We start from the raw sequence: 26,571 nt of genomic DNA, 5'->3' as shown, positions 1-26,571 counted from the left end.
CGCCGTCTATAAAACCCCCCCGGTGGCCACGCCTCTTCCTCTTGCCTGGAACGCCTCAGCCCGTTCCGAGCGACAAGAGATGGTGACGGTCATCGTTCGGTCTCATAGATCCATAGTTAAAGTCATAACTTACGATCTATTTCGACCTCACTCAGACCGTCACCACGGTCTTACCTTGGATGACAAGTACCATCAGGGTCGCGAGGAACAGGGGGCTCTGCCCCGTCACAAACGCGTCCCGCGGCCGAGAGGAGAACGGCTGAACCCAGTGGTGTAGGGGATGCCACATTCACTCTGTAGAACCTGGAGAAAGTACAGGGAGCAGACCATGTTGCTGCAGCACAAATTTCTGAAAGAGGAACTCCTTTAAGAGCAGCCCAGGAAGCGGCCACGCCCCTGGTCGAGTGGGCCACCAGATTAGCTGGAACTGGGAGATCTTGTCCAGAATAGGCTGCAGAGACGGTGTCCACAATCCAGTGGGACAAGGTCTGTTTAGACACAGGGAGCCCCAACTTCCTGTCACCAAAACAAACAAAAAGTTGGGTATGAGAGCGTCTCAGAGCCTGAGTGCGGGCAAGATAAGCCCGCAGCGCCCTTACTGGACATAAAGTAAGCAAGCTTGCATCCTCCGGTGGAAGAGCCGGGTCAAGCTGAAAGGAGCTTATCTCAATCACCTGGTTAAGAGTCTGAGGATTGACCACCTTAGGTAGAAAAGAGGGGTTCGGCCAGAGAGACACACCAGTGTTTTCGGCCTTCCATCTTAAACAGTCCTCACTAACGGATAGAGCATGCAGTTCGCCAACCCTCTTAGCAGAACATATAGCCAAGAGAAAGGCTGTTTTGTGAGACAGAAACCTAAGTGTAGCCTGTTCTAGGGGTTCATAAGGAGCTTGAGTCAAGGCCTTCAGCACCAAGGGAAGCTCCCATGAAGGAGATCTAGGGGACCTGTATGGGCGTAGTCTACACACGCCTTTAATGAATTGGGACACCAAGGGATGTCTCCCTAAAGTAACACCCTCTACAGTTTTATGGAAAAGGGATATTGCAGAAGAATACACCTTAATTGTGCTAGACGCCCTCCCTGAGTCCAGAAGCGACTGAAGAAAGCGAAGAACATGTTGGACAGAGCAAGTTGCTGGATCCTCCTGCCTACTGCGACACCATCTTGAGAACACCCTCCACTTCTGGGCATAGTTAGAACGAGTGGAGGGAGCCCTGGCGTTATCTATGGTGTGCAAAACCCCTTTATCTAGCCCCTGAGAGAGGGGCTGAGAAGGGGCCAAGCCCAGAGCTGCAAGATGGCTGGCTTCGGGTGCCATATTTGCCCCTCCGCCTGAGAAAGCAGGTCCGCTCTGACTGGCAGGGCCCAAGGCTCCCCATACACCAAGCGAAGGAGTGCAGGGAACCAATGCCTTCTTGGCCATCGAGGAGCTATCAGTAGCACCTTGTAATGGCCGATGGCGACCCTGTGGAGAACCTTGGGAAGCAGAGGGAACGGAGGAAAAGCATACAGTAATCCTTCCGGCCACTCTCGAGATAGTGCATCCAAGCCCAGGGGACCTCCTTGACCCAGCATGGAGAACCACATCTTGCAGTGGGTAGTCACTGTTGATGCAAACAGGTCGGTCCGTGCCCTGCCAAACCGAGTCCACAGGAGGGCCACTACCTCCGGATGGAGTCTCCACTCTCCTGGGGGAGGGCCAGACCTGGACAGAAGGTCCGCTGCCCGGTTCAGGACTCCCGGAATGTAAATTGCCCTGAGCGAAGCCAGGTGTTGAATGGCCCAAAACAGGAGTTCCTGTGTGACCTGGAGACACTGTAGAGACCTGGTACCTCCCTGGTGATTTATGTGATACACAGTGCAGGAACTGTCTGTTCTCACTAGGACATGTTTGTCCCGAATAAAAGGGAGGAGAGCCTTCAGAGAAAGGTGACACGCCCTCAACTCCAAAACATTGATGTGTGCTTCTGTCCAAGGTGGTTCCCACACACCTCGCACCATCCTGCCTTCCCAGACTCCTCCCCAACCGGTCAGGGAGGCATCTGTTGTCACCACCGTTCGGCGCGAAGGAATGAGCCCCAGAGGGACTCCTTGGACCAAAAGTGCTTGGTCCTGCCACGGACACAGAGCTTGGAGGCATGTGCGTGACACACGAATCTTTACGTGCCTGTCCACCTTCGGGTGGAGTTTGAGGGCATTCAGCCATCTCTGCAGCGGCCGAGCCCTGAGAAGGCCTAAGGGAACGACAGCCACAGCAGCCGAAATCATGCCCAGTAGCCGCTGAAACTGAACCAGTTTCACCCGCCTGCCCAGCTGAAATTGGACCAAGAGGGTCAGAATCGATTGCACCCTCTGCACAGTGAGAGACGCTGACATTGTGACAGAATTCAGGCAGAGACCCAAAAAGACTGCCTGCTGCCTTGGCTCGAGGTTGCTTTTCTTCACATTCACTGTGAAGCCCAGGGACTGGATATGTGAGAGAAGTGACCTCGTGTCCTCTGAGACTTGGCTGGGAGATGGAGCGCAAACCAGCCAATCGTCCAGATAGGGAAGGATTTTCATCCCTGATAGTAGGAGTGGAGACAAGGCAGCTCCTACCACCCGGGTAAACACTCTTGGGGAGAGGGACAGGCCAAATGGCAGGACCTTGAACTGGTATGCTTGTCCCTGGAAAGCAAACCGAAGAAAAGGCCAGTGGGCTGGGAAGATGGGCACGTGAAAGTATGCATCTTTTAGATCGATGGAGGTGAACCACTCTCCTCTCTCTAGAGATTCCAAAACCTGATTTGTGGTCAGCATCTTGAAGGGCAAAACCTTCATGAAGGTGTTTAACCGCCTTAGGTCCAAGATGGGGCGCAACCCGCCATCTTTTTTTGGAACGAGGAAATACGTGGAATAAAAGCCAGCGAGCTGTTCGCTGGGATCGACTTTCATGATTGCATCCTTCTGTAGAAGGATTAAAATCTCCTGTTTTAAAAACTGAGCCTGGACCGGATCCCTGACGAGAGTCATGCGGACCCGCGAGAAAGGAGGGGGACGGCGCCGAAACTGTAGTCGGTACCCGTTTGATACAGTAGCCAGTACCCACGGGTCTGAAATCTTTCTCACCCAGCTGTCCAGGCACAGCTGGGGGCGAGTTCCGGCGTCTACCCCCATACCCCTAGGGGTGACCCCCATGAGGCCCTGAGCCTCTGGGGGGGCGCTTTCTCTGAGGAGTACCTCTGGCCGGAGGGTAGGGCCGAAAACCTTGCCTGCGTTGGGGTGGCTGTCCATAACCACCATCGGGAGGTGAGAACGCCACAGTCTGCTGCTTGCCATGCCCCCAATTGGGTTGGTGCGGAGGCCGGGAGCCCCTGGGCATATACCTGGCAACAGCAGCCCTGCCGAAAGTGCGTTGAACACAATCTCTAGTTCGCCGAGACTGCTCAGCCTTATCCAACAATCCTTGGGAGTCAGGATGAAAAACCTGTCCTGGGACAACCGGCATTTGCACAAGCTCTTTCCGGATATTTTCCGGTAGAGACGTTTGCGCTAACCAAACCTGCCGTCGTGACATCACAGCTGACGCCATAGTAGACCCAATATCTCTGGTTAGCTGAGAATGGGTAACAAGGGCGGAGTCTATGAGACTCATAGTATCCTTGTCATTAGGATTGGCAGTCTTCCTAAGGGCCGCCAACAAAATGGCAAGCGCGTTACCAGAGCGAGCCGCCCTTGTGGCGCCATTGTAGGTGCGACACACCAGACTATCAGTCTTATCGCACTCTTTAACCGGACAGCGTGGAGTAGCCGTCACACGCTCCGGGCCCAGAGACGTCAAGGCTGCCATTTCCCGTTCAACAGGAGGCATATCTCCCATACCAGTATCGGGAGCATATGGTATTTTAGCCAATCTCTCCGGCAGCCCGCATTGAACTGAGGGGCCCCACTAGGGGCGCTCCATGCCTTTCTTAGCATCTGCAAATAATCCCCAGCCACAGGGACCGAAACCGATTGCTGGGACTGGGAGATACCTGCCCACACTCCCTCCACCGGAGCCGGGGGCACAGTCGGAACATCAAGACCCACAATCTTTGCCGCACGCAACACCTTGGAGATAATATCCATGGTTGAGGGCTCATTGTCACCTGGGTCGGACAAAGCAGACAGTCCATCTAAAAAATGGTCAGACTCAGCGGCCTCTACAGCCTGCCCACCACTTCCAAAAGGGGAGGCTGGGGCATAAAGAGAGAGGGCGTCAGGGTGATCTTCATCTCCCTGTTGATAGGAGGTCAACCTGTCAGGGGAGGAAACCCTTGAGGGTCCTGCCTCTGAAGTGGGCCTCGCCACAGAATGTTGAGCCTCAATCTTTCCCAAACGATCAGACAAACCACGTATGGCAGCTAAGATCTGGGACTGAGTGTCCGGTTGTGAATCTGAGCCTTGCCCCTTTCTGTGTTCAGGGGAGTGCTCACGTTTACGTTTCTTGGAGTGTTTTTTAGAAACACGTCCTGTGTCACCCAGTGAAGGCTGTACCACTGAAGCCTGAACAGACTTCTCCGCCCTTTGGGCTCTCAGGGCACGCTCCTCAGCAGACAGCTCTAGCGCAGCTGTACAGGGGTTCTCAATGTCCTCTAATAAATGAGCCATGCCTAAGCAAGAGGGGCATTCACGATGGCCATCACGGGCATCCAGTGCCACCCGACAAAAACGGCACAAGTGTGCCGACATCACTATGATATGTTTTAGTTTTTGCGAACAAAAAACCACAATAGTCAGGGCCCAACAGCTACGTATAGCCGGAAAAAGGGTAACAAAAGACAAGAGCAATACACACAGTATGCGTCCAATTACCTAATTAATTTAACAATTAATTAATTAGTCTAACTGCTGGGCAGCTTCAATAAGTGAAAAAACACAATTTGCCAATGTTCTACAAACAGAAAAAGGCCAAACAAAAATTCGTTTTTTTTTTTTTTTCAAATAATTTTACTTTATATTTTATATTAACAAAAAATACACCTCCCCCATATAAGGTGCGCGAACGCACGCTGGGGGGGGGGGGAGTGAACAAACCCCACTTACTGCGGACAGCAAGCAAACGGGAATGAACTCAAAATAGTAATAGTATAGTAAAGGGTTTTTACTCCTGTAGAGAAAAAACAACTCTCTGTCAATGGGAACACCACACACAATCCTCAGGGACACAAGGCACCTGCACAAAAAGTGACGGATTAACAACAGCGGAGTCCCAAAAATAGTTTTGTGTCTCAAAATACACCACTTACCTGTCTCGGATGAGGCGAGTAAAGCAAAGAGGAAGAGGCGTGGCCACCGGGGGGGTTTTATAGACGGCGGCCAGGCCTCCCGAGGTCACATGACTTTGTTGATATAATGTCTCGAGGATAGGTTGAAGGATTGCATCATTCAAGGTAAGACCGTGGTGACGGTCTGAGTGAGGTCGAAATAGATAGTGTTTTAACCAATACACGACAATCCCATGTTAACCTGAGGAGTTGCAAACTTGTGTCAACCTTTTATAAATGGGGTAGCAAGGTTATTTAGGGGGTCCCTAATCCATGAAAGAAAATTACCCCAACATGGTAAAAACATGAATTCATGTCATGATTGCTGAATACTTTACATTACTGCAGTGTGGTCATTACTTGCACAGATGTAGACATGATGTTAGGTTGCATTTTAAACTTAAAATTATTTTTTTCACACTGATTAACTGTCTGTTAATGAAAAGAAGATTTAACGTGAACTACAGAAACGTTAATAAACGTTGTTCAGGAAACAGCATGATATACATACCTACTTCAACACTGGGATTTTTTTGGCAAAATTAAAATAAGATTTAAATATTAATTGCATATTCTTCATTGTTATAAAGTAAATATGGTTATATCTTACAATGTGATTTTCTTTTTTTTTTTGACAAAGACTTAAACAGTTACTGTTTATTAGGCTCTAGGACATAACAAATTGTTTATTATAAATTTGGGATGGCCGGGGGTGGCGAGTCAGATGTTACTGAGTAAAGTGCATACTGAGTTGTCTGTTGTTTGTGTCAAGTAAACGGTGATAAACAGTTTTTGCAATGCAACCATTTTATTTATGTCCCCACCAATGCCAGAATCAAACCTACGCCCTTGGTTCTACAACAATCTCAGGCTCATCCATCACACTGGAGCGTGTTAAACTTTAGCAGCGTTGCGCAGATCGATCAGTGTATGACATCAAAGCATTGTGAGAGAATTTCGAGACAGACCAGTGCTTACTAATTGCTCTCCTGCAGAAGTTAATGTAGATCAGTATGCACAGCGCTGCATACTGCACTCTAAAAAACAAACGGTGCTATATAGCACCAAAACAGTTGCTTTGGATCGTAACGATAGAAGAACCATTTTTAGTGCCATATAGCACCGGTGAAGAACCAGTGAAGCACCAGTGAAGCACCTGTGTAGAACCATATAGTGCTATGTAGAACCATATGTGGTGCTATATGGCCCCTATATGGTTCTACACTGGTGCTTCACTGGTGCTTCACTGGTGCTTCACTGGTGCTTCACTGGTTCTTCACCGGTGCTATATGGCACTAAAATGGTTCTTCTATCGTTACGATCCAAAGCAATTGTTTTGGTGCTATATAGCACCGTTTGTTTTTTTTAGAGTGTGGAACGTACCTTAATTCTAGTGATGAGTTGACGATATTTTAGCACCGGTTCTAACACTGCAAGGAAAACCTCTTTAATTTTGAGGGAACAGGACATAATACTGTATACGATGACGATCTGGTTATTTTTATTAGTTTGGAGAGCTCTTCCAGTGTAATGACGGTAAATCACTCAAGTCGTTTGTGTGTCAGTCTGTAGTTTGGTGTACCATTTGATATAATGGTGGCTGTTTGCATAACTTGGATATTTTCACTAATTAGCTAGTTTAGTATTTTTTTCTGTTAACACTTTTGTTCTTGACAGTTTAATTAGTTAAAAAGGAATCAATTATTATTATGAATTTCTTTTATAAGCTTGCTTAGATAAGTAGATCTGGCCATTTCCAGAGCCTGTTTGTACTGGTGAACACTTTTTTTTACCATGCTTCACTCTATAACTCTAGGTCTATACCCAAGGCTAGCATCACTAATAGAATGGCTCCTAAACTTAAATTCTAACTCTGGGCTCCTTTGGGCTGGTCCAGTATACAGTTACCCAGAACACTTAGACAACTGCAAATAGTTTTGTATACAGAGATAAACAATAATGTTAATCTATTTTTTTAATCTGTTTAATAAATTTGCATTCACCATTCACAATTCTGTTTTAATCATTTGCATTTATGCATTTGGCAGACACTTTTATCCAAAGCAATTTAGTTAAAGGAATAGTCTACCCTTTTGCCATATTAAACTATGTTATTACCTCAACTTAGACGAATTAATACATATCTATCTTTTTTCAATGCGTGCACTGTACAGCGCATCGTGAATGTGTTAGCATTTAGCCTAGCGCCATTCATTCCTATGGTACCAAACAGGGAAGCCACCAAACACTTCCGTGTTTTCCCTATTTAAAGACTGTTACATGAGGAGCTATACCAATAAGTATGGTGCCACAAAATAAAACTTTTTTGGTACCATAGGAATGAATGGGGCTAGGCTAAATGCTAACACATTCACAATGCGCTGAACAGTGCACGCATTGAAAAAAGATAGGTATGTATTTATTCGTCTAGGTTGAGGTAATAACATAGTTTAATATGGCAAAAGGGTAGACTATTCCTTTAAGCATCTTATTTATTTTTAGGTGAAAGTGTTTTTACTGTCAATGTTATCATAAAACATACATTGAACAATGTTACAGCAGGTTTTACAAACTCTTATGGATTTTCTGTCAATGGCATTACAGTTACTTGCCCAAAAGGGAACATCAATAGTAAATTGAGTGAAAGCATTGTCTGAAGATGCAGCGCTTACTACTGGTCTTGGTCTTCATGACTTCACTGACTGAGGTTATTTTCTTTTTAATTTGGCACTTTATACCTATTAATTATCATGTTTTTGTTGTTACATATACAGATCCAATTTGTTTATTTTATCCTAATTCATCTTAATTATTTTATCATATTATTCAAGACAATATTTTGCCAACCAATTTCCTTAAATTTTCAAAAACATGGTTGGATGAGTTTGGTGTGGAAGAACTTAACTGGCTCACTCAAACTTCATCCCCACTAAAACAGCTTTGAGATGAACTAGAATGGAGATGAGACTTTTTTGTCCTACATCAGCTTGTGCCTGACCTCACAAATGATCTTAAATGCTGGACGAATGGGAAGCACTCCAAAATCTTGTTCAAGGCCCTCCAGATGAGTGGAATGACCCTTATAGTTCCAAAGAGGAGATTCTTCTTGTAAATATCCATATATTTAGAATGTGCTGTAATTAAAGTCCCTGCTGGTGTGAGAAATGCAGAAAAATTCCCATGGTAATCCTTTGGCCTTCCATGTAGCCCATATCATTTAATAAAGTAATCATGCAGCATTCACTGTATTTTTAATTGCTTCATGCTTTGCCAAAGCAACATGGTCATCTTCGAACCAAAATTATATTTTCAAGTCAACAGGTTTAGTATTGGGGACAGTGAAATCCTTTTAACCAGGTTAAATCCTCCAGCATGCCCCAGTGTAAGTACAGGATGGAGAGGATGACCATAACGTGCATTATTTGATGACTGTTACACCAGTAATCAAACCGACCTGGTCTGAAGCGCTCGGGCAGGCGGGAAATATTGACGAGTCCTCCTAGCAACGCAAGCATATCCATGGTCAGGTAGAGCCGTACAGAGGCCGGGCTTCCTCTCCCTGTACCAATCAAACGAAGCACAAACAGAAAGAATCGAAAGAGTGCCTGCCCGGCAAAGGAACGCAGACGACGAATGTTGCTCCGTGCAGTGACAGCACAATACACCCCATATCCAGAAAGCAGCAGATAGGCCACCATTGTCACACGACGAGAGAATGGATAGCACAGCAAAGTGATATATATAATCGGCAGAGCTCCTGAAATGAAAAGGAAAAGTTGTAATTTGATGAAAAACAGAAAGATTAAAAACAGCATAGAGCATTTTGTACCAGACATGTCACACTGCTTCTAAAAATGTATAGTTTGTAGCCTACAGAGAGCTGAAAAAAGCTGATTGATCTTTTTCTAAATGTCTAGCAAACATTTCTATAGAAGTACACCCTTGATTATATCAGAAATTTCGCTATTATTAAGTCCTTTATAACAGAAATTGCAGTATAGCAGTCATCAGTCTAAACTGGTAGTTGCTCACCAAGAGTGTTGACCAGACAGACGCCAAACATGTCAAAGCACAGCAGCGTATCATAAGTTTGTGCGCCACCTTCATGGTTCATAAAGAGATGATAGAAGATTGAACAAACAGTAGGAGAAAGACAAGCCAAATAATGCACCACGCCAATCCACCACTCATCTACCTCAGCCCATGGGATACTTGCAGGCAAAAACAGCAAAAAACAGATAAAGGGAATGCCTTGTGGAAACCAGAAAAGAAAAGAATTACGAGACATTACAATGTGGTTTGATAGTGGTGAAATCAACAAGTTCATACACAGCATTCAAGCAACTGTTTAACAACTATTCATAGCTTTACACATTTGCCTTACATGCACTTTAAATTTAACATTATTAAAATTCAGAAAAAGGAATTTTACTTTTTTTATGCATTTTACTTTTGAAAATTTTAATAGTTAACCCGCAATTGTCCCCTCAAAATAAAATAAAACACACTAAAACCATGTGTAAAGCTTCTAAAATACAGGCGACCTATAAAGCTTGTAACACAGATAACCGCAATTATTACAGCATCACTTCCAGGACAGTGATTCCCTAACAAGGATTAGATGTAATCTCATTTAATGCTATTATGTGCCCTTGTAATGTGTGTTACAGGGTGATCAGCAGAGAAAGTAGCACTAAATTACAAGTTTGGAAAGTTTGCCTTCTCTATGAGGCAGCCATTTCATTTCCCCACCTCTTCTTAGTCTTTGTAATGCTGAAATAATGCAGGCACTAAATATATATTTTCAACCACAAATTTTGTTAAAGAGTTTAGGATTAAATTCCAAATTATGTATGTTAAAAATGGCCAGACATTATAAATTAGGCACTTCGTTTTCATACCATGTGTATAGATGTTTCCAAATTCATTGTGAAGATAGAACAAACTTCGCAGACAGTCTCTGTAAGTGGATATGGGCCGGTATCCTGTTAGGACATACTTGTTGAACTGAAGATGTGGTGGTGAATTCTTAAAATCCAGTAGTTTAGGCCCATTAAAAAAAGACATGGTGAAATGGTCAGGTGCCCCTGACCACCCACCTGCCCTTGGAAGGACCGCCTGAAGCCTCTTCAAAAAAATCTTAATCAGGTTATAAATACATCAAATAAAACAATGTGTTAGAATAAAAAAAACTTTAAAGTACTAACTTTCTGACACCAGAGACTCATCATCCTGAAAGTACCGGCAAGCAGGACAGCAGCTACTTGTTGCATGCAGAGCGGCAGTGTGGGCCAATTTTCTGGTACTTAGTGTTGTAGCCAATCAGCAGCCAGCAGCTGGGCTGAGCAGGAGTCAGCTCATGGGAGATTAGAGTTCTTTAAACACTGGCTGCTATGTGAAAGACTTTGAAACATGTGAATTATATTTCTCTTTCAATTTTATTTATCATTTATTTTTTTTTATTGCCTTTTACTGATACAATTATTTCTAAGCAACTGGTATCAATCAGATTTTTAGCGGCAGAATAACCTTAGTATCCTACACGGAGCCCAAGCAAAAAAAAAAAAAAAGGTGTCGTTTGTCAAATAAACTGAGGAATATGCTATACAATTTATAAATATAAATGTCCGGGTTATTTTTAACCTATGCTGGGTAAATATATTGGACAGAACACACCGCTGGGTTAAAATTGACCCAATGCACAACAACAACCCAACACTGGGTAATTTGAACCCAGCACAGATACAAATAACCCAGCCATTTTTAGATTGTAGTTTTTGTTTTAACTTAAAAATGTTAAATTGGGTAATATTTTGCTTGAAATGTCTGTCTATGTTTGTATTTAAACATTTAAAAAGTGACTTTTTGGGTAGTGTTGAAACTGAAAATGACGAAGAAATTTGTTCCAGAGGATTAGGTTTAGAGTTTGATTTATCGACTTTACTGACAGAAAATAATATACAGTAATAAATAATACAGTTTTTGGTAAAACAGTATAGACAGCTACACACATAAAATGCAAAACATTTTGTATTAAGAAATTCTGAACAAGAACTGACAATGAAGAAAGATGTAAAAACATAGATGTAATAAGATACAATCATATGCAATGTAAAATGTTTTAATTTGTCATTTGTGAAATACATTTTTAACTCTTAATGGACTAAAAATACATAAAAAAAATACAAAACTACAGGTTAAATACAGAAAAATATACAACAATTCACAGACAAAATATCAAGTGAAGATACAATTTTTCACTTCCAAATTATCCTAAGAAGAGAAATGAGAATGTGGATATGAGTATATTATTTAAAATATTAAAATAATAAAAATAATATCATGAGATAATGTTCAATAAATATGTATATGACATACCTTGGTATTTGCTGCCAAAGAATCCATTCAAATGATATTTGCCTTCCTTTCCTCCTGAAAAATATTTTAATGCATGGTAAAAAACTAAATTTAGTTTTTACAATTTAAAGATGTGCTCACTAACTTAGTGCTCTCTGAATAACCTAGATTACCTGTCTGAGATTTGCCTTGTGGGTGGAAGTGGAACTTCATGTGCTGTTGGATGTGGATCTGTTGTGGTGGTGCAGGCTGCAGCATGAAAGTGGGCAGTTCAGGCTGAGGGGGCAAAGGCGAGGTGGACACCTCAGAAACAACATCAGACACCGCAGACTCTACAGGCACTGGGAAGAGTGCGAGAGGGGAGCCCTCAGGTGAAAGGGAGGAGCCAGTTGATAAGTGGGCGGAGTCAAATGAGGTGATTGCTGGAACGTCAGGGACGGGGCCTTCAGTGGGAGCAGCAGGGAATGAAACAACTAGACAATAGACAAAAAACGAGAGAGAAAGAGGTGTTAAGATAAAATAAATATGAACAAAGAAAATACATAAGGATGAATAACCAATGACGCTGAATTACCACTACTGCTTTAACCCTACACAACACTACTTGAACTTTAAGACTTGTCATACACAACAGTTTTTACTATAAGATACCCTAAGAAAAATGGTCCTAGAGGTCACTGGGCCTTTGCACCTAAAAGAGTGCCCTGTTATAGTACATAATGGTACTAAAGACTGCATATTCGTACATCAAACAGCTCATTTGTACAGTACAGTATACAGTACAGTATGATTCGGGGCGGCAAACCCTTGTCCAACTTGCGTTTTCAACATCAACAGTACCCTTATTTGACAGGTGTGGTAGCAATTGATGTCATTCTTGCATGAAGAAGAAAGCAACACATTAAACAAACATACAGCAGTTCTTGTTCTTCATGTGATACATGGGAATTGTAACACGTACACCAACAGAAGGGTCCCAAAAAAGTGGTCCAGTGTGCTATTTTGGTGACAATGGAAACAGACATAATTCCGTACCATACTGTAATGTACTGTACTGTACTGTACCGCCTGGTGGAAACGAGAAAGGCACATTTTGGTACACATGTATACATATCTGTACTTAAATGGTACAAATTAGGAAATTTTTAAAGGGTACTGCCCCAGTGACAGTTTGAAAATGTTTTTTTGAGTATTTTTTGGACGGTGTACACAGTATGCAAAAAACACATTTTCTTGCTGAAATCACTAAGAGACAGAGAAGGAGAGAGAAAGAGTGTTAAACTATATGATGATAAACTTTGCAGTTAATCCACAGGTCACATGCTTTCTGTCAACTATGATCCGTTACCTCACTAATAGTTGTCCCAAACATAGCCCTACAGTACGTACCAGCTTAACTAGCCAAGAGAGGCAGAAATCATGAACATGGTAAAATACAATGAACTGTGTAGCAATAACACATTGCAATAGTACCAGAAAGGATTGTAAAAGATTAAACAGTATTGCAGAAGTGATCAGTGTGACAGGATTATCCTGTTGAATACACCAATAATGAATGACATATCCAAATGCTACTAATGTAAGATTCTAAAATTCTTCAAATGTGAAATTTCTATGAAATGTTGGAGAAAATAAAATAAAAGTCGAACTTGAATTATGTAATATGAAGCAGATAAATAGTCCCACTGCTAAAAGATTGTTTAGACAAAATAACAAAACATTTTGTGTAAGATAATAAACTGTGAAGGCTAAACTGCACATTGCTCAATAGAACTTCCTTTTCAATGTTTTACTATAACCACTCTACATACATTTTTATACTGTGCACACATGTGAAGCTTGCAGGGGAGATTTTATGATTTTTACCTTCTGGTTGTATTTTTTCATTGGCATAGTGTCCCGTTTCTGGAAAGAATAAAATATAAGGAATGTCTATGGCACATAAAACAAATAAGCATATATAGCATTTTTAAACACACAAAGTTATTTTTGTACAGCATATTATCAAATGTGTGTACCGTATTTGTCAGTGGATTTTACAGGTTGATCTACAGCTGCCAGTATCGCAGGTTGATTAGGCTGGGGTGGGACCTCTTCTTCACCTAATTTAACCATAGAGACAGATCCACATCCACTTATAGATTTCATGCACATGAAACACATTTAATGATAAACATTTTACCCCAATGCACTTCAAGTTGCACTGGATAAATATAAAAACATTAAATGTAATGTTTATTGTATACATGTCTAAAATAGCAATGAACACATATGACTTACCAAAATGGTCAATTGATTTCTGTCCATCAATCTGAGGGCCCTGGTGCAAAGCCTCCAGATTTCTGCTTTCTGTTTAAATAAACAGATGACAGATATTTAACATGACAAATGCCACCAGGTGCAAAATCTGATCACTTACAAAAGAAAGTGCATCCTATGACCAAAAATAATAGTAATAATGTTCGTAATAACATAGTAATAATAAATATCAATAATAATGTTAGTCTTTGCAACCACCTGTAATGATAATTTGCTGAAATTTTTGGATTTGTTAAGAACAGTACTTATTATTACTTTATAAAACAATATGTTAAAATTCATTATTGTTATAGATGGAAATGTACCGTCAACAGATTGTCCATCTGTCACTGGGCCAAAGAACTCATACGGCACAGCTGGATTACCTAAAATAAACATCGACTAATAAATTATTTTAATTTGAAACTTTTATGCAAAAATTAAGGCTTTTATTACCAAGCAGAGAGTTTATAATATAGCTTTAATCACCAACAGTTAAACGCTAATAAATCAATAACAATAAATCAATACATGGCTTTTGGTTCATTAAGCTTCTGCTTCATCCCTGTCCTTTTCGACTGTAGTAAAATTGTTTACAAGAACTATGTATAAACTTTTATTAAAGGTGCTGTAGAATGTAAAGCTGTATTTATCTAGGCATAAGAGTTCCGTTCATGGTAATGACATATCATGAGCCTCAAACACGTTTGTTTCCTCCTTCTTATGTAAACCTTGTTCGTGCGAAAGACCGCTGGAAAACAGGCCAGCACACAGTTGTTGTTATCTCAACATAACACCAAGTGTGACGTTACAGTTGATATGTACGCCCACAACATTAAATTACACATTCAATTGTGGTACAATGTTGTTACAATTCTAAAACAAAGTTGTGACCGCTGAGTTAGCACTATATGCTAGTTAATACTATATGCTAGCGTTTAAGCTGAAGTTCTACTATTGATGTTACAGTTACGTTTTGCAGGTCCAAACTCAAAACCCCAACAAACTTGCCACTCAGAAACGTCCATTATAGCAACACTAAAGAGTTTTTGCTCTTTGCTCCCCCTACAGGTTGGAAGCAGAATTGTCCATTACCTCTGTCATAAATAATTTAGCCTACTGCAGCAAAGCTGGCTCTGATTGGATTGAAGGTCTGCCGTAAAGCAAGTTTTTGTAGTTTTCACTCGAACTACAGGACCGGAACCCGACGGTTGGAAACTTCTTTAGTGCGGTTTTGGCTGATAGAGGGCTGCAAAGCGAATGTGAACCCGGTTTTGAGTGGATGAACGACTGAAACTTTTTTGGAAGCGTTATTTTAAGGTAAAAAACTCTTTAGTGTTGCTTTAAAGACCACCTATTACATTGTTAAAAACAATGCTATTTTGTGTATTTGGTATGATACAATGTGTTCCCGTGGTTTGTGGTTCAGAAAACATTATTTTCCACATACCATACATTATTGTTGCTCCATAAATCCCTCCCTTTGTCAAATGCAATGATTTTGTACAAAGCTCATCATTCTGAAAAGTGCAGTCATCCAATTGGCCAGCTAATCTGTACGTTATGTACATGTAAAACCGTCTCTGAATAATTTTTGCACTTAAAGCCACATACCTTCTATGTAGATATCAGAGAACATTTAAAATATTTTTTTAATGCATTCTTTGGCACCTTTAATATTGATATTATTTTCTGTAGGCAAAATATGAACTTTTAAAAACTGGTTCGAAATAAGAGTTGTTGTAATAAGACTAGTAATAAGTGCAATTTAAATTATAAATAATAATCACCATGTTTTCCAGAGAATTTGTCACCACCATGTCCAAAGTGCTGATTATTATAGGGTAAACTGCCAAAACCTGAAGATTGATGTATTAATGGAAAAAACATTGTGGAAAAAAGCAAGCAAAAACAGATATAAAGAATATTAAGAATAAAATAAAAAAATGTACCATATGTTCCCCCTGCATTGTAAGGTTTGTTTCCATATTGCAGACCGTCATTACCTAGGAGGAAAAACTTAATATATCACATACACTCAAGTCAGGGTTAACCCTAACTCTTATCTCTACACAAGAACCACATATACGCTCAACATATTAAAATAAAAATGTGAAGAAGATAGGCCATACCATATTTTCCAAAGGGGTTCTTTTGATACCCATTCGGGGAACCACCAAAAGCTCGTCCACCTATGCCTGTTGCATCACAAAAGGGTTAATTAAATTGGGTTTAAATTGGGTGAATTAAAACTGATATTATTATTATTTTTATGCAGCAAATACATTTACCATATTTTGTTTGGGATTTTCCTTTTGATCCCAATCCTTTTGGTAGCATGCCTTGAGGACCAGCTGTCAAATTCAAAGAAAAATCTAAATTTTGCAAGTTAACATTTATATTAACATGTTTTCTTTAAAATGTCCAGCAAAGAAATAATAAAGTAAACACATTAATTTGTTGCAAAAACAATTAACGTCCTCTTTAATTTTTAAAAGCATTGTGTTCAACTGACAATAATTCAGTTTATATAGAGATAGGTACACATTTTAAAGTGGATGAAAATTTTGGTAAGGCCCTGCGCCTAGACAAACAACTTCTTCATATAGAGTGCATATTGCCTTTATTAAGGAGGCCTAACAATCCAAAAGTCATTGTCATGTGTAAATATCATATTCAAATGACAAAGAAATGTGGTTTGAGGAAATGTGATGTTTAGTTTATTCAAGGTCATACCTGCTTTGCCTTTGACAGCACCATCATGGACAGCTTGACCTTAAGTGTTTAGATACAAAATATCTGTATGATTATATATTATCAATAAAATAAAATGGTACTTGCATTATGGAGTCTCAGCTGACTAGAAGTTTTGTGTCATTTCATATATATATTTTTTTACCTTTGTAGCCATTGGTCATTCCAGGGACAGCAGAGCCCCTCACTTCTGCTCCAAAACCTAGTTACAGAAGTATTGACAGACAAATGAATACCAACTGCTATATTGTAAAGCTCTACATGTTTTTCCCCAAAGAATCCCTTAATCCAGAGTGTTTAGACAGCCACAACAAGCAATGCCAAACTCTAAAATAATTGGCCATTGAATTTTATACAACTCAGATTATTTCTATAGTTTAAGTAGTAATTTTTTATTAAACTAAAAGTTATGTGTAATATTTATAGGACGTTACCTGGATGTGATGGCTTTGCCCCATTTTGTTTGGGGTACATCGACCCTGCAAGCATATTACATTATTAGTAGTCTGACTGCTTTTAACAGTACTGGACAAGCCTTTAGAAAAAGGACAATAAATAAACAATAACAAGATTTACCAGGACTTGGCAGCTTGATCCACTGTCCATTAGGTCTTCCTCCAGGACCACAATCTAAAATTTTATAAGACCCATTAAAACATATTCTAATAATCCGCAACATAAATGAATTGGCCAACATTTTAGTAGAAGTAAACTTTATTGTGCTTACTTACCTTCAGTTACTGCATTTAATGTCATGATTTATTGCAATGTAATGTTATGTTGTTGAGTTTAAAGTTATGTATTACCAGGTTTGGTTGGTTTAGCCTGCTGCTGTCCATTAGTTTGTCCCAGACCAGTGAGTTCTGTGTATCCAACAAAAATGTAACAAATTATAAGTAAGCAAACTGAAATTGACAGCTAAGATTAGTCAAATAAATAAACATTAAAAATAAGAATTAGTTAATTAAATTAGATCTCTAAACAAAACCATTCAAAAATCACTCCCAAAGCACTCCCAGTCATTTACCTTAGGACTTATTTTTAGTAAAATGATTTATTTCGCTAAATTATAATAATCGGCTTAGATCCAAAGTTAGTCATACTATTCATTAACTTATACACATTCACCAGTTTGTTTTTCAGATAAGCATGTAACATTCAAACATGATGTCCATGTAAAAAAAACATAGATATGTACCAGTATTTGTTGCTGATGGATCCTTCAGCTGATTCAAAGGCTGCTTTTGTTGAAAGGCGGGTGGAATTTGATGCATCTCTGGCATTGGTTCTGAAGCTTGTGGACCTACCAGAGATGTTGTTGAATAAATACCAGCTTGTGGAGTAATTGGTTGGGGTACCACAGGTCTCATGCTTTGTTCCTGTGTAATGACTTCTTGTGGTCCCATCGCAACAGTTTCTGGAACTTGAGGAAACGGTTTTGGAGCTTTCCCTTTATGAATGGAAGCTGACCCTGCTGCAGAAAGTGCTTCTTGTTCTTGGGAAACTATTGGTGCAACTGGTTTCAAACCTTTGCTTTGTGTTGCTGGTTTGTAAGCTTTACCTGGTTTATAAGAGGACGGACCCTGCACAAACTGATTTGAACGCATTCCTTGTGGTACACCAGGATGAGGTGCCAAAGGTTTGGGGGCTTTGCCCTGTGGAAGAAATGCTCTTGGTCCTTTTGTTTGTTGCAGAACTGATGCAATGTCTTTAGTTGGATTTAGTGCTGAAGGTAATCTTGTGTTTGACTTATGATCCGCTAGTGGTAAAAAGCCCTTTGTGTTAGATGATGCTGGGAGATGCCCTTCTGCATGAGGGCTCAAAGTTTCCCCTTTAGTTCCCTTTCCACCGAAAGTGCCTCCATTTCCATTTTTTATAGGGGCATATCCTAGAAACCAAATAAATTTGAAGGAACAAACCATAATACATGCGTTTTTTCTTTAAAATGTCAGTTGAATAAAATCTTATTTTACCTGATTTAACACCTTTGGTCATGCCAGCAGGAAGAGCATATCCTAGAGATCACAGGGGTGATATTTAAATTTTAGTGATGGTTTTATCAGTCATCATTTTTCTATTATTTTTCTTAATGTTGCACAGTTCTAATGAACTAAACAACTTCCATTATATAACTGTTCTGTGTAATGGCTATGCTGTCAAACAAAGTAATAAGTACAGTGTTAAAGTATTATGATGCGTTTACACCAGCCGCGGTATATGCGGTAAGTGCGGAAGGCACACCTTGAATGCCGCGTTCCGCGCGAATTGAGCATTGCCGCGGGAAACGCGCAAGTTGAAAAATCAGAACTTCGGCGGATTTTCGTGTCGCGTCAACCAATCAGGACCATGCCATAGTAGTGACGTGATTACAAGAAGCGAGCGGAGTGGCGGAGTCTCAGCGGAGTCGCAGAAGCCCCAGTCATGACGCGAATATCCACGTGAATGAAGCGAGTGAACTCAAATGTTCAAGCGTCCAACTATTTGCGAATAGCGCATTTTTGCCACCTCTACTGCGACTGGTGTAAACGCAGCATTAGTTTTATTGCGACATCTAGATCCTTTTTTGTTACCTTACCATGTGGTTAGACAGTTTACAGACAGTTTAGGAAGACCCAGTAAGGCATTAGTTGGATTATTATTATTAAAAATTATCGCTAGAAGCCGTTAGGATGTCACTGACAAATACGTTGTAAATTAGTTTTGACAATACAACAAAATCATTTTTTCAAGGCTATTCCATTCAAAAACAAAATGAATAACACTTTATTTATCTGAAAAGTTTTGCGGCAAAACTCTCTAAATGCAGCTTTCAAGAATTAATTATCAGGCTCTTATGTATAGGTTCAGTTATTTCACTTAAACTCTTTCCCCGCCATTGTCGAGTTATCTTGTCAATTCAGAGAAAATGCTTCCCTGCCAGTGACGAGTTTTTACGGCAATATTTCTGCTATTATCCACTAGGTGGTGATCTTACCAGTCCCTCCAGAAAAACATGATTATGCACAATCAGCCAAAGTCCACATATTTATGCAGGGGCCGCATTTTTTAAATTGCAGATTTCTGCTCGCAAAATATGCGGGGCTTGCATGATTTCACAATCCCCGCATTTTCGTAGCAAAAACTCATATATATCTTAACATAAAGTTGAAAAATGTTGCATTTACTTTACACATGCACAGCCATGTCCCCGGATGTCATGGGAATGTTAGGAAGTGACGTAATTACGCTACGTGAACATCAATGAAAAGCTGCAAAATCTGCAAACAGTTTTTGCAAATTCACCTAGTTTTTGCAAGTTCCCGCAATTTTGGCAAGTTCTCGCAATTTCATTGCATAAAATTGCATAAATATATTGCATATTCCATCGCATTTTTTAAGAAAACATGCCGCAAGATCAAGGATTTTTGCTGTAAGCAACTCAAAAGGACTGAAAAATCTGGTGACCTGTGTTTAACGGATTCTGTCAACAAACCGGTATTTCTATATGGCCTGAGGCTGGGACTAAGCCGATCTGAAGCAAAGGTATTTTATGAACAAATAGTATAATGAATGCTAAGAGCATTTGGTCAATATTATTATTATTTTCTTTATTATTTATATTTGTGATGGAGGCTTGATCAATACATCTACAGCATTTATTAAATTTTAATCTGTGTTAATTTTAGCATTTACTAATACATTTGAAAAAATCAAATGTTGTAACTGTTAATATTAGTTAATGCACATGAACTAACATGTACTGGAATTAACAAACAATAAAAAAGATTAATAAGTGCTGAAAACGATTTTGCTTATTGTTAGTTCCTGTTAGCTAATTAATTTACTAATGTTAAGAAATGCAACCTTATTTTAAATTGTTACTAGTGTTGTAGTACTCGAGGTCGGTCTTGGTCTCGAGACCACTTTTTGAAGGTCTTATTAACTAAATATACGTTATTAACTATTAAATATAGGTTATTAACTAAAGTGTTGAACTAATGAAGAATTTAACTGATATGCAGTGACAGCTGTCATGTGCATACATTGGCTGAGTAAAGGCTTCTGTGTATTTGGGGGAATAACAACTTATATTGTCAATAGGTTGGAGGATAGGTTGCTTTGAGCCTGTGTCATCCAGGATGGTTTATCCAAATAGAACTATTATTTTTAAAATAGTAATAATTAATTGAAATTTACCGTTGGGCTTGACTCCTTGTCCATTGGTGGTTCCTGCCTTAGCACCATATCCTATGAATCAGACCCCCCAAAACATGATATTTAGATGGTGTCCAAATATCTGATTGAGGGTATCAAATTGATCATGCAGAACTACAAAAAGTTCACCTGATTTAGGTCCCTTAATCCCAAAATTTGGATAACCCATATATCCTAGAGAAGAGCCTAATTGGAGAAAAATGTTTTAACCCAATTATATTGAGTCTGTTGTGTAAATATACTCAAAATAATTATACTATTGATACAAGTTAATGAAAAGACTTTGTAACATCAAATAGTTTACCAGCATTAGGTCCCTTAACTGCTCCTCCAAATCCTGTTAACATTATCAGCCATAAATCAGTTTAGAAGTTTAGTTCAATTTAAAATACAGATGTTGATGAAAAACTAATCTAAGGCAGGTGTACCTGGCTTAGGTCCTTTGGCCGCCCCTCCATTAGGATATCCAGAAGGAACACCATATCCTGTAGGCAATTAATTAATCCGTTTTGTCTTCTAATACACACATTTGTAGGATATTTGATATTTCTTACATCAAGTAAATTTCGTCAATATTTGACGACACTTGACCATTCGTCAATATGTGACGCGGAGGGTATACCTTTCGCGTCATTTTTTGACGAACTGGGGACTTCAATACTATTACGTCCGTTGCATTCTCTTCTCCTATTTTCTTACCAATTTCGCGTCGGTTTAGGGTTAGATTTACATAATGACATCCCTACCCAAACCTAACTCTAACCCCAACGCCAGGTGACAACTGTTTCTAACCCCAACGCCAGGTGACAACTGTTTAATTTCGCGTACACTGTTTAATTTTGCGTAATCTAACCCTAAACCGACGCGAAAATGGTAAGAAAATAAGAGAAGAGAATGCAACGGACGTAATAGTATTGAAGTCCCCAGTTCGTCAAAAAATGACGCGAAAGGTATACCCTCCGCGTCACATATTGACGAATGGTCAAGTGTCGTCAAATATTGACGACATGGGGTGAGACTGTGTTACTTCAGTTTAGTTCCTTGTCCAAAATTATTTTATTAATAAAATTAAATGAAAATACTTTATGACATCAAATCGTTTACCAGCATTAGGTCCCTTAACTGCTCCTGCAAATCCTGTTAACATAACCAGCCATGTATCAGTTTAGAAGTTTACTTTAATTTAAAATACAGATGTTGATGAAAAACTAATTTAAGGCAGGTGTACCTGGCTTAGGTCCTTTGGCCGCCCCTCCATTGGGATATCCAGAAGGAACACCATATCCTGTAGGCAATTAATTATTGAATTTAATCTGTTGTGTCTTCTAAGACACACTTTTGTAAGATATTTCTTAAATCAAGTAAATTTTAAGGTTACCATTAGGTTTAGTTCCTTGTCCATTAGGAGCACCAGGCCCCTTACCATATCCTGACACACAAAAGTAAGAAGTAACAATTAAGCATCTAGTATAATTTCAACATCATTGAATGTGCCAAAAATTAATTTACTACAAATGCAGTGGCCACACCCAGGGCAACGGCTTGACAAGCCGGCTGAACCAGGTTGAGGGTAGCCACTGGGTCACTGACCCTTAGCAATTCAAGGCCTTGCTCATCCAGCTTGCTGTACTGCTCCTGGCAGACTTAGTAGAAAAAAGCTGGTCAGGAAGGCAGAGCCACAATGCAGCATGGAGGGCTAAGCGCATAATAGAGCATTAAAGAAAGCATGGTTGTCCCAATGCAGCTGATGAAGTCAAACCCAGGGCAGGGAAGAAGTTTGGCAGCATCCTGTGTAACTGAGCAGCCCCATCCATGATAGCATTGCTCTCCCTTAAAAAGAGAGAGGTCTAGAAACGGTGGCCCAAACATTGCCTGCCTCATATATATCTGACCAACAAACCGCAGTTGGCAGATCATTCATTAAGCAGTCGAAATAGAAATAAAAGCAAAATTCAGATAAAGAAGCTCCTACTGGTAGAATGAAATGCCAGAAAGTCCTGGACAAAAAAAGACACAGGCTGGTAAGACCTGAAAGGAGAACTGCATTGGTTGCACAAAAGCTTGCATGCATCCAACATGAATCTCGGATGAAGGATCTCTCATAGAGCTTGCCAGTGAATTTATGTTCTTTTGGAAAGGAAAAGCCCAGAAAAAAGATAGGATCCAGTTGAAATGGCCATTAATACCAACCCCCTGTGGTAATCAATGACAGGCTCATGAAGATCCACTTACCCCTCAGTGACAAGCAGTATGCGAATTTCACACAAACCAGTGCAGAGGAGACAATTGAGCACTTTTAAGCTGACCTAAGCTCCATGTTGCGCTTTATACCAGTCAGTGCCAAGTTGATCCTGTTAGGAGACTTTAATGCTTGTGTAGGCCAAGATTATACTGGGTGGGAAAGAGTGCTCGGGAAGCATGGAGTGAGAAAGACAATAAGCAATGGCGTACTGCTTCTCAATAAATGTGCAGAGTTTGAGCATACCATCACAAACAATATATTAGGATGGTGCAACAGTACATGACAACTTGGATGCACCCTAGATCCAAGCAGTGGCATATGATAGACTCTGTCTTTGTCACTATAGGCCATGAGAGGAGCAGGATGCTAAACATATCACAGCCAATAAGGTTGACACTTATGCTGTACATCGTTCTTCACCACTGAAGGTGTGCTAAGGTCATAAACTTGGCATACAGCGTAGCCACTCCAGGCATTCTACAAGGTTCTGACCAGCATTTGGGAAGAGGAAGTTATGCCCCGCAGTTTCGTGATACCACAATAGTTGCCCTGTATAAGAACAAAGGTGCAAAAGCTGAATGTAGCAACTAAAGAGGTATGTCTTTGCTTTTCCCTGCAGGCAAGTTTCCTAATGCTTGATGCTTTAAAACTATGGTCTTCATCCATCTCACTAAACCATTCGACACTGTCAACAGAGACGCCCTTGTCTAAAAATCAGAAAACTCGGCAGCCTTGTCTGGCAAAAGTTCACCACTGATTTAGTTGTTCCACATCAACATGATAGGAGAAGTCCTGTTAGGTGGAGAGACATCTGTTCAATTTAATATCTCCAATAGCGTGAGGCAGGGCTCTGTCCATTGACCAGGACAGATCTCTGGACCAGGAAATCAATATCAGAGTTCAAAAGACCATCCAAGCTCTTGAGAGGCTGCTCTCCAAAGTTCTACAACATAGCGGCATCTGGCACTCTACCAAGCTTAAAGTGTACAGAACAGTGGTCCTCTCGTTGCTTCTGTACGGCTGTGAAACATAGACGCTATACCAAAGACATATCAAACAGCTGGAGTAGTTCCATCAGCAGTCTCCCTGATCATTTATGAAGATCCGTTAGCAGGACAAAGTTACCAACCAAGAAGCATTGAAGCCATGATTCTGAAAAAGCAGTTCAGATGGTCTGGCCATGTTTTCTGCATGGACCTGCAGAGGATGTCAAAGCAGGTACTCTTTGGAAAGCTGGCCACAGGGTCCAGACACCGGGGCCGCCCAAAGAAAGAATTTTCATATGAAGAAAGTTACATCTGAAATGGGCTGGCTTAAATCAAAAGGAGTTGAAGCTCACTGCCCTGGATAAGGCTGGCTGGTGCACCCAAATAAAAAATGCAGCCAATACATTCGAAGAAGTCATCAACATCTTGCAGCTGCAAGAAAACGGCTGCTGCCTTTGCCCAAAAAACTGGCAAACTTTGTCACTTTTGCAATCGCCTTTGTGCTTCTGCCCTTGGGCTTCGAAGCCACATGATAATCATTTGACCCATTCCAAAAACCAACTGCTATGTACCTAACCATAGTTTGTAAACAATTTAGCATTTGTTTTTAAGAGTGTACTCGGTGCCACCCCAGGGAACACAATTATCAAATCATTCCTAATTTAACGGTGTTAAAATGTACATGCAGAAATAAACAAAATGGTTGTTTATTATGTTCATTCATTAAAGATCAGTGTAATTTAATAAACTTGAATTTAAAGATCAATAATGTTGTCTTTTATACTAGGTAAACAAATAGTACTGTTACGGTCAAAATATTTAAACTTGCGTATCATATTGTGTTTTTTGAAAGTATTGATTTGTTAGATATTACTGTACATGAAAATGTTCTCTCCTTACAGTTGTAGCCATGCTAAAATTGCGTGATCAGCTGAATACTACTCTGTAAACAAAAGTATTTTTACATTGACATCAATAACAAAAAACATTTCTGTGATGCTGCCTCCAGTCCACTAGGTGTCAGTGTAAAGTCCAACAGCACTGTCATAATGACAGAGGAAACACAAAAACTATGGTCCTGTCCCAAATGGCGCACTTCATGTGGACTTTCTGTCTCGTGGCCTTAAATTGCGCATGCTCGCTTAGTCTACGAGTCCGTAAGGTGTCCCATCTGTCATTTTTACACTCCGAAGTGTGCTAATTAGCGCCTCCTTGGCACCCTTAATGTGGTCTTTGGCGAAGCCCGCACTGCAGCAAGTTTCGCGCAATTTACCAATCCAGAAGTCCTTGCGAAAGAGCAATCAGAGCAATCAGACCAATCAGACGACGGAAGGGAGGAGTTCACACTGATGGGCAACTTCTCTTCCTCTTCCTATGCAGATATTAAATTAACTTAATATAGTAAAATTAATCTCACCACCAAACGCTGGAGCTCTGTGGTTATATCCATAACCATTTCCATAACCTGTAAGCATACAGTCACACATATAGTTCAGCACATATTTTTTGTCCAAAAAACATCACACTGTATTAAAAGAATTCATTAAATAAGGGATAATGTATAGACAACAGGTTGTTATCGCAGAAATAAGCCCCAAAAGTGTGATCAGAAGGGTCTTATATAACACTGAAGGGGCTTATTTTGCGATAACAACTGACTGCCTGTTATCTCGCTTATTACACGCCTATTTATCTCATAAGTAAGGTGAGGAACATGAAATATTAATTTGAAGTATTTTATTTGCTCAGTTTTTTTCCTTTATGTGTATTTTGTTTGCCTTTTTAATAAAACTCACTAATCAAACTGTGCTTGAGTTTCCGCCTATCCCTTGTGCCTGAATGTTGCATATAATTTGTAATCATTTTTTTATATACACTATTATGCCTTCTATATATACATGAGATTAATACTACATTTTCAAAAATCTATCTGAGTATGCTTTATAAATACTGTAAATGTGTGATATGTAGAAGACTATTGGATAACTACTTCATCATTATATAATAATATCTACCTCCTCTTTGATTGGCTGGTTGCTGATTCATTATTCCCATGCCCATTCCAATTCCACCTAAAGCAATGATAAAACATAAAATGGTTATAAGGTGAAGAACAGGATTTTATGAATCCAGAGTGGGCAATATGTAGGCCGTACCATATGGAGGGTGGCCTCCATATCCAGGTTGAGTTTGTTTGCTCTTGTAACCACCTGCACATTAACAGACATCAGTATTATGGTAAAATACTACAACTTAACATATCTTTTTAAACTTTAACACAGAAATGTTTGATAAATGGCATACCATTGGGTTTGGCTGCTTGTCCATTTGCAATAGCAGACACAGCTCCATAGTCTGGAGATTAATGAAAAAATGTGTTTAATTAAGTGATAAAATATAAATATCACCATTGCAGATATAATATTTATGTACGTACTCATAGGTTTTCCTCCA

At 40.1% G+C, this 26,571-nt stretch overlaps 2 protein-coding genes across 2 annotated transcripts; both read right to left on the bottom strand.

The window, feature by feature from the left end:
• Positions 1–8,609: 8,609 nt before the first annotated feature.
• paqr4b (progestin and adipoQ receptor family member IVb) lies at positions 8,610–10,353 on the bottom strand. The gene is made up of 3 exons (XM_065242802.1): positions 10,188–10,353; positions 9,319–9,537; positions 8,610–9,043 (listed from the first exon to the last, which is right to left on the bottom strand). Exons 1-3 carry the CDS (start codon positions 10,351–10,353, stop codon positions 8,610–8,612), a joined length of 819 nt encoding a protein of 272 aa, XP_065098874.1.
• Positions 10,354–11,430: 1,077 nt separating this feature from the next.
• cmn (calymmin) lies at positions 11,431–26,178 on the bottom strand. Its single transcript, XM_065242801.2, has 27 exons — positions 26,133–26,178; positions 25,535–25,582; positions 22,268–22,318; positions 22,118–22,174; positions 21,994–22,026; positions 21,318–21,374; positions 21,194–21,226; positions 21,019–21,075; positions 20,872–20,922; positions 18,669–18,710; positions 17,894–18,583; positions 17,502–17,558; positions 17,272–17,325; positions 17,130–17,174; positions 16,841–16,897; positions 16,678–16,716; positions 16,233–16,295; positions 16,074–16,139; positions 15,894–15,947; positions 15,732–15,800; positions 14,268–14,327; positions 13,924–13,992; positions 13,662–13,745; positions 13,510–13,548; positions 11,817–12,116; positions 11,665–11,718; positions 11,431–11,559 (listed from the first exon to the last, which is right to left on the bottom strand). The coding sequence occupies exons 1-27, from the start codon at positions 26,176–26,178 to the stop codon at positions 11,555–11,557; spliced, it is 2,280 nt and encodes a 759-aa protein (XP_065098873.2). The 3' UTR covers positions 11,431–11,554.
• Positions 26,179–26,571: the final 393 nt, after the last annotated feature.

Source organism: Paramisgurnus dabryanus, chromosome 1, assembly GCF_030506205.2.
Source record: "Paramisgurnus dabryanus chromosome 1, PD_genome_1.1, whole genome shotgun sequence".
Taxonomy (NCBI): domain Eukaryota; kingdom Metazoa; phylum Chordata; class Actinopteri; order Cypriniformes; family Cobitidae; genus Paramisgurnus; species Paramisgurnus dabryanus.
The sequence above is the reverse complement of the archived record's forward strand: the minus strand, read 5'-3'. Positions and strand labels throughout refer to the sequence as shown.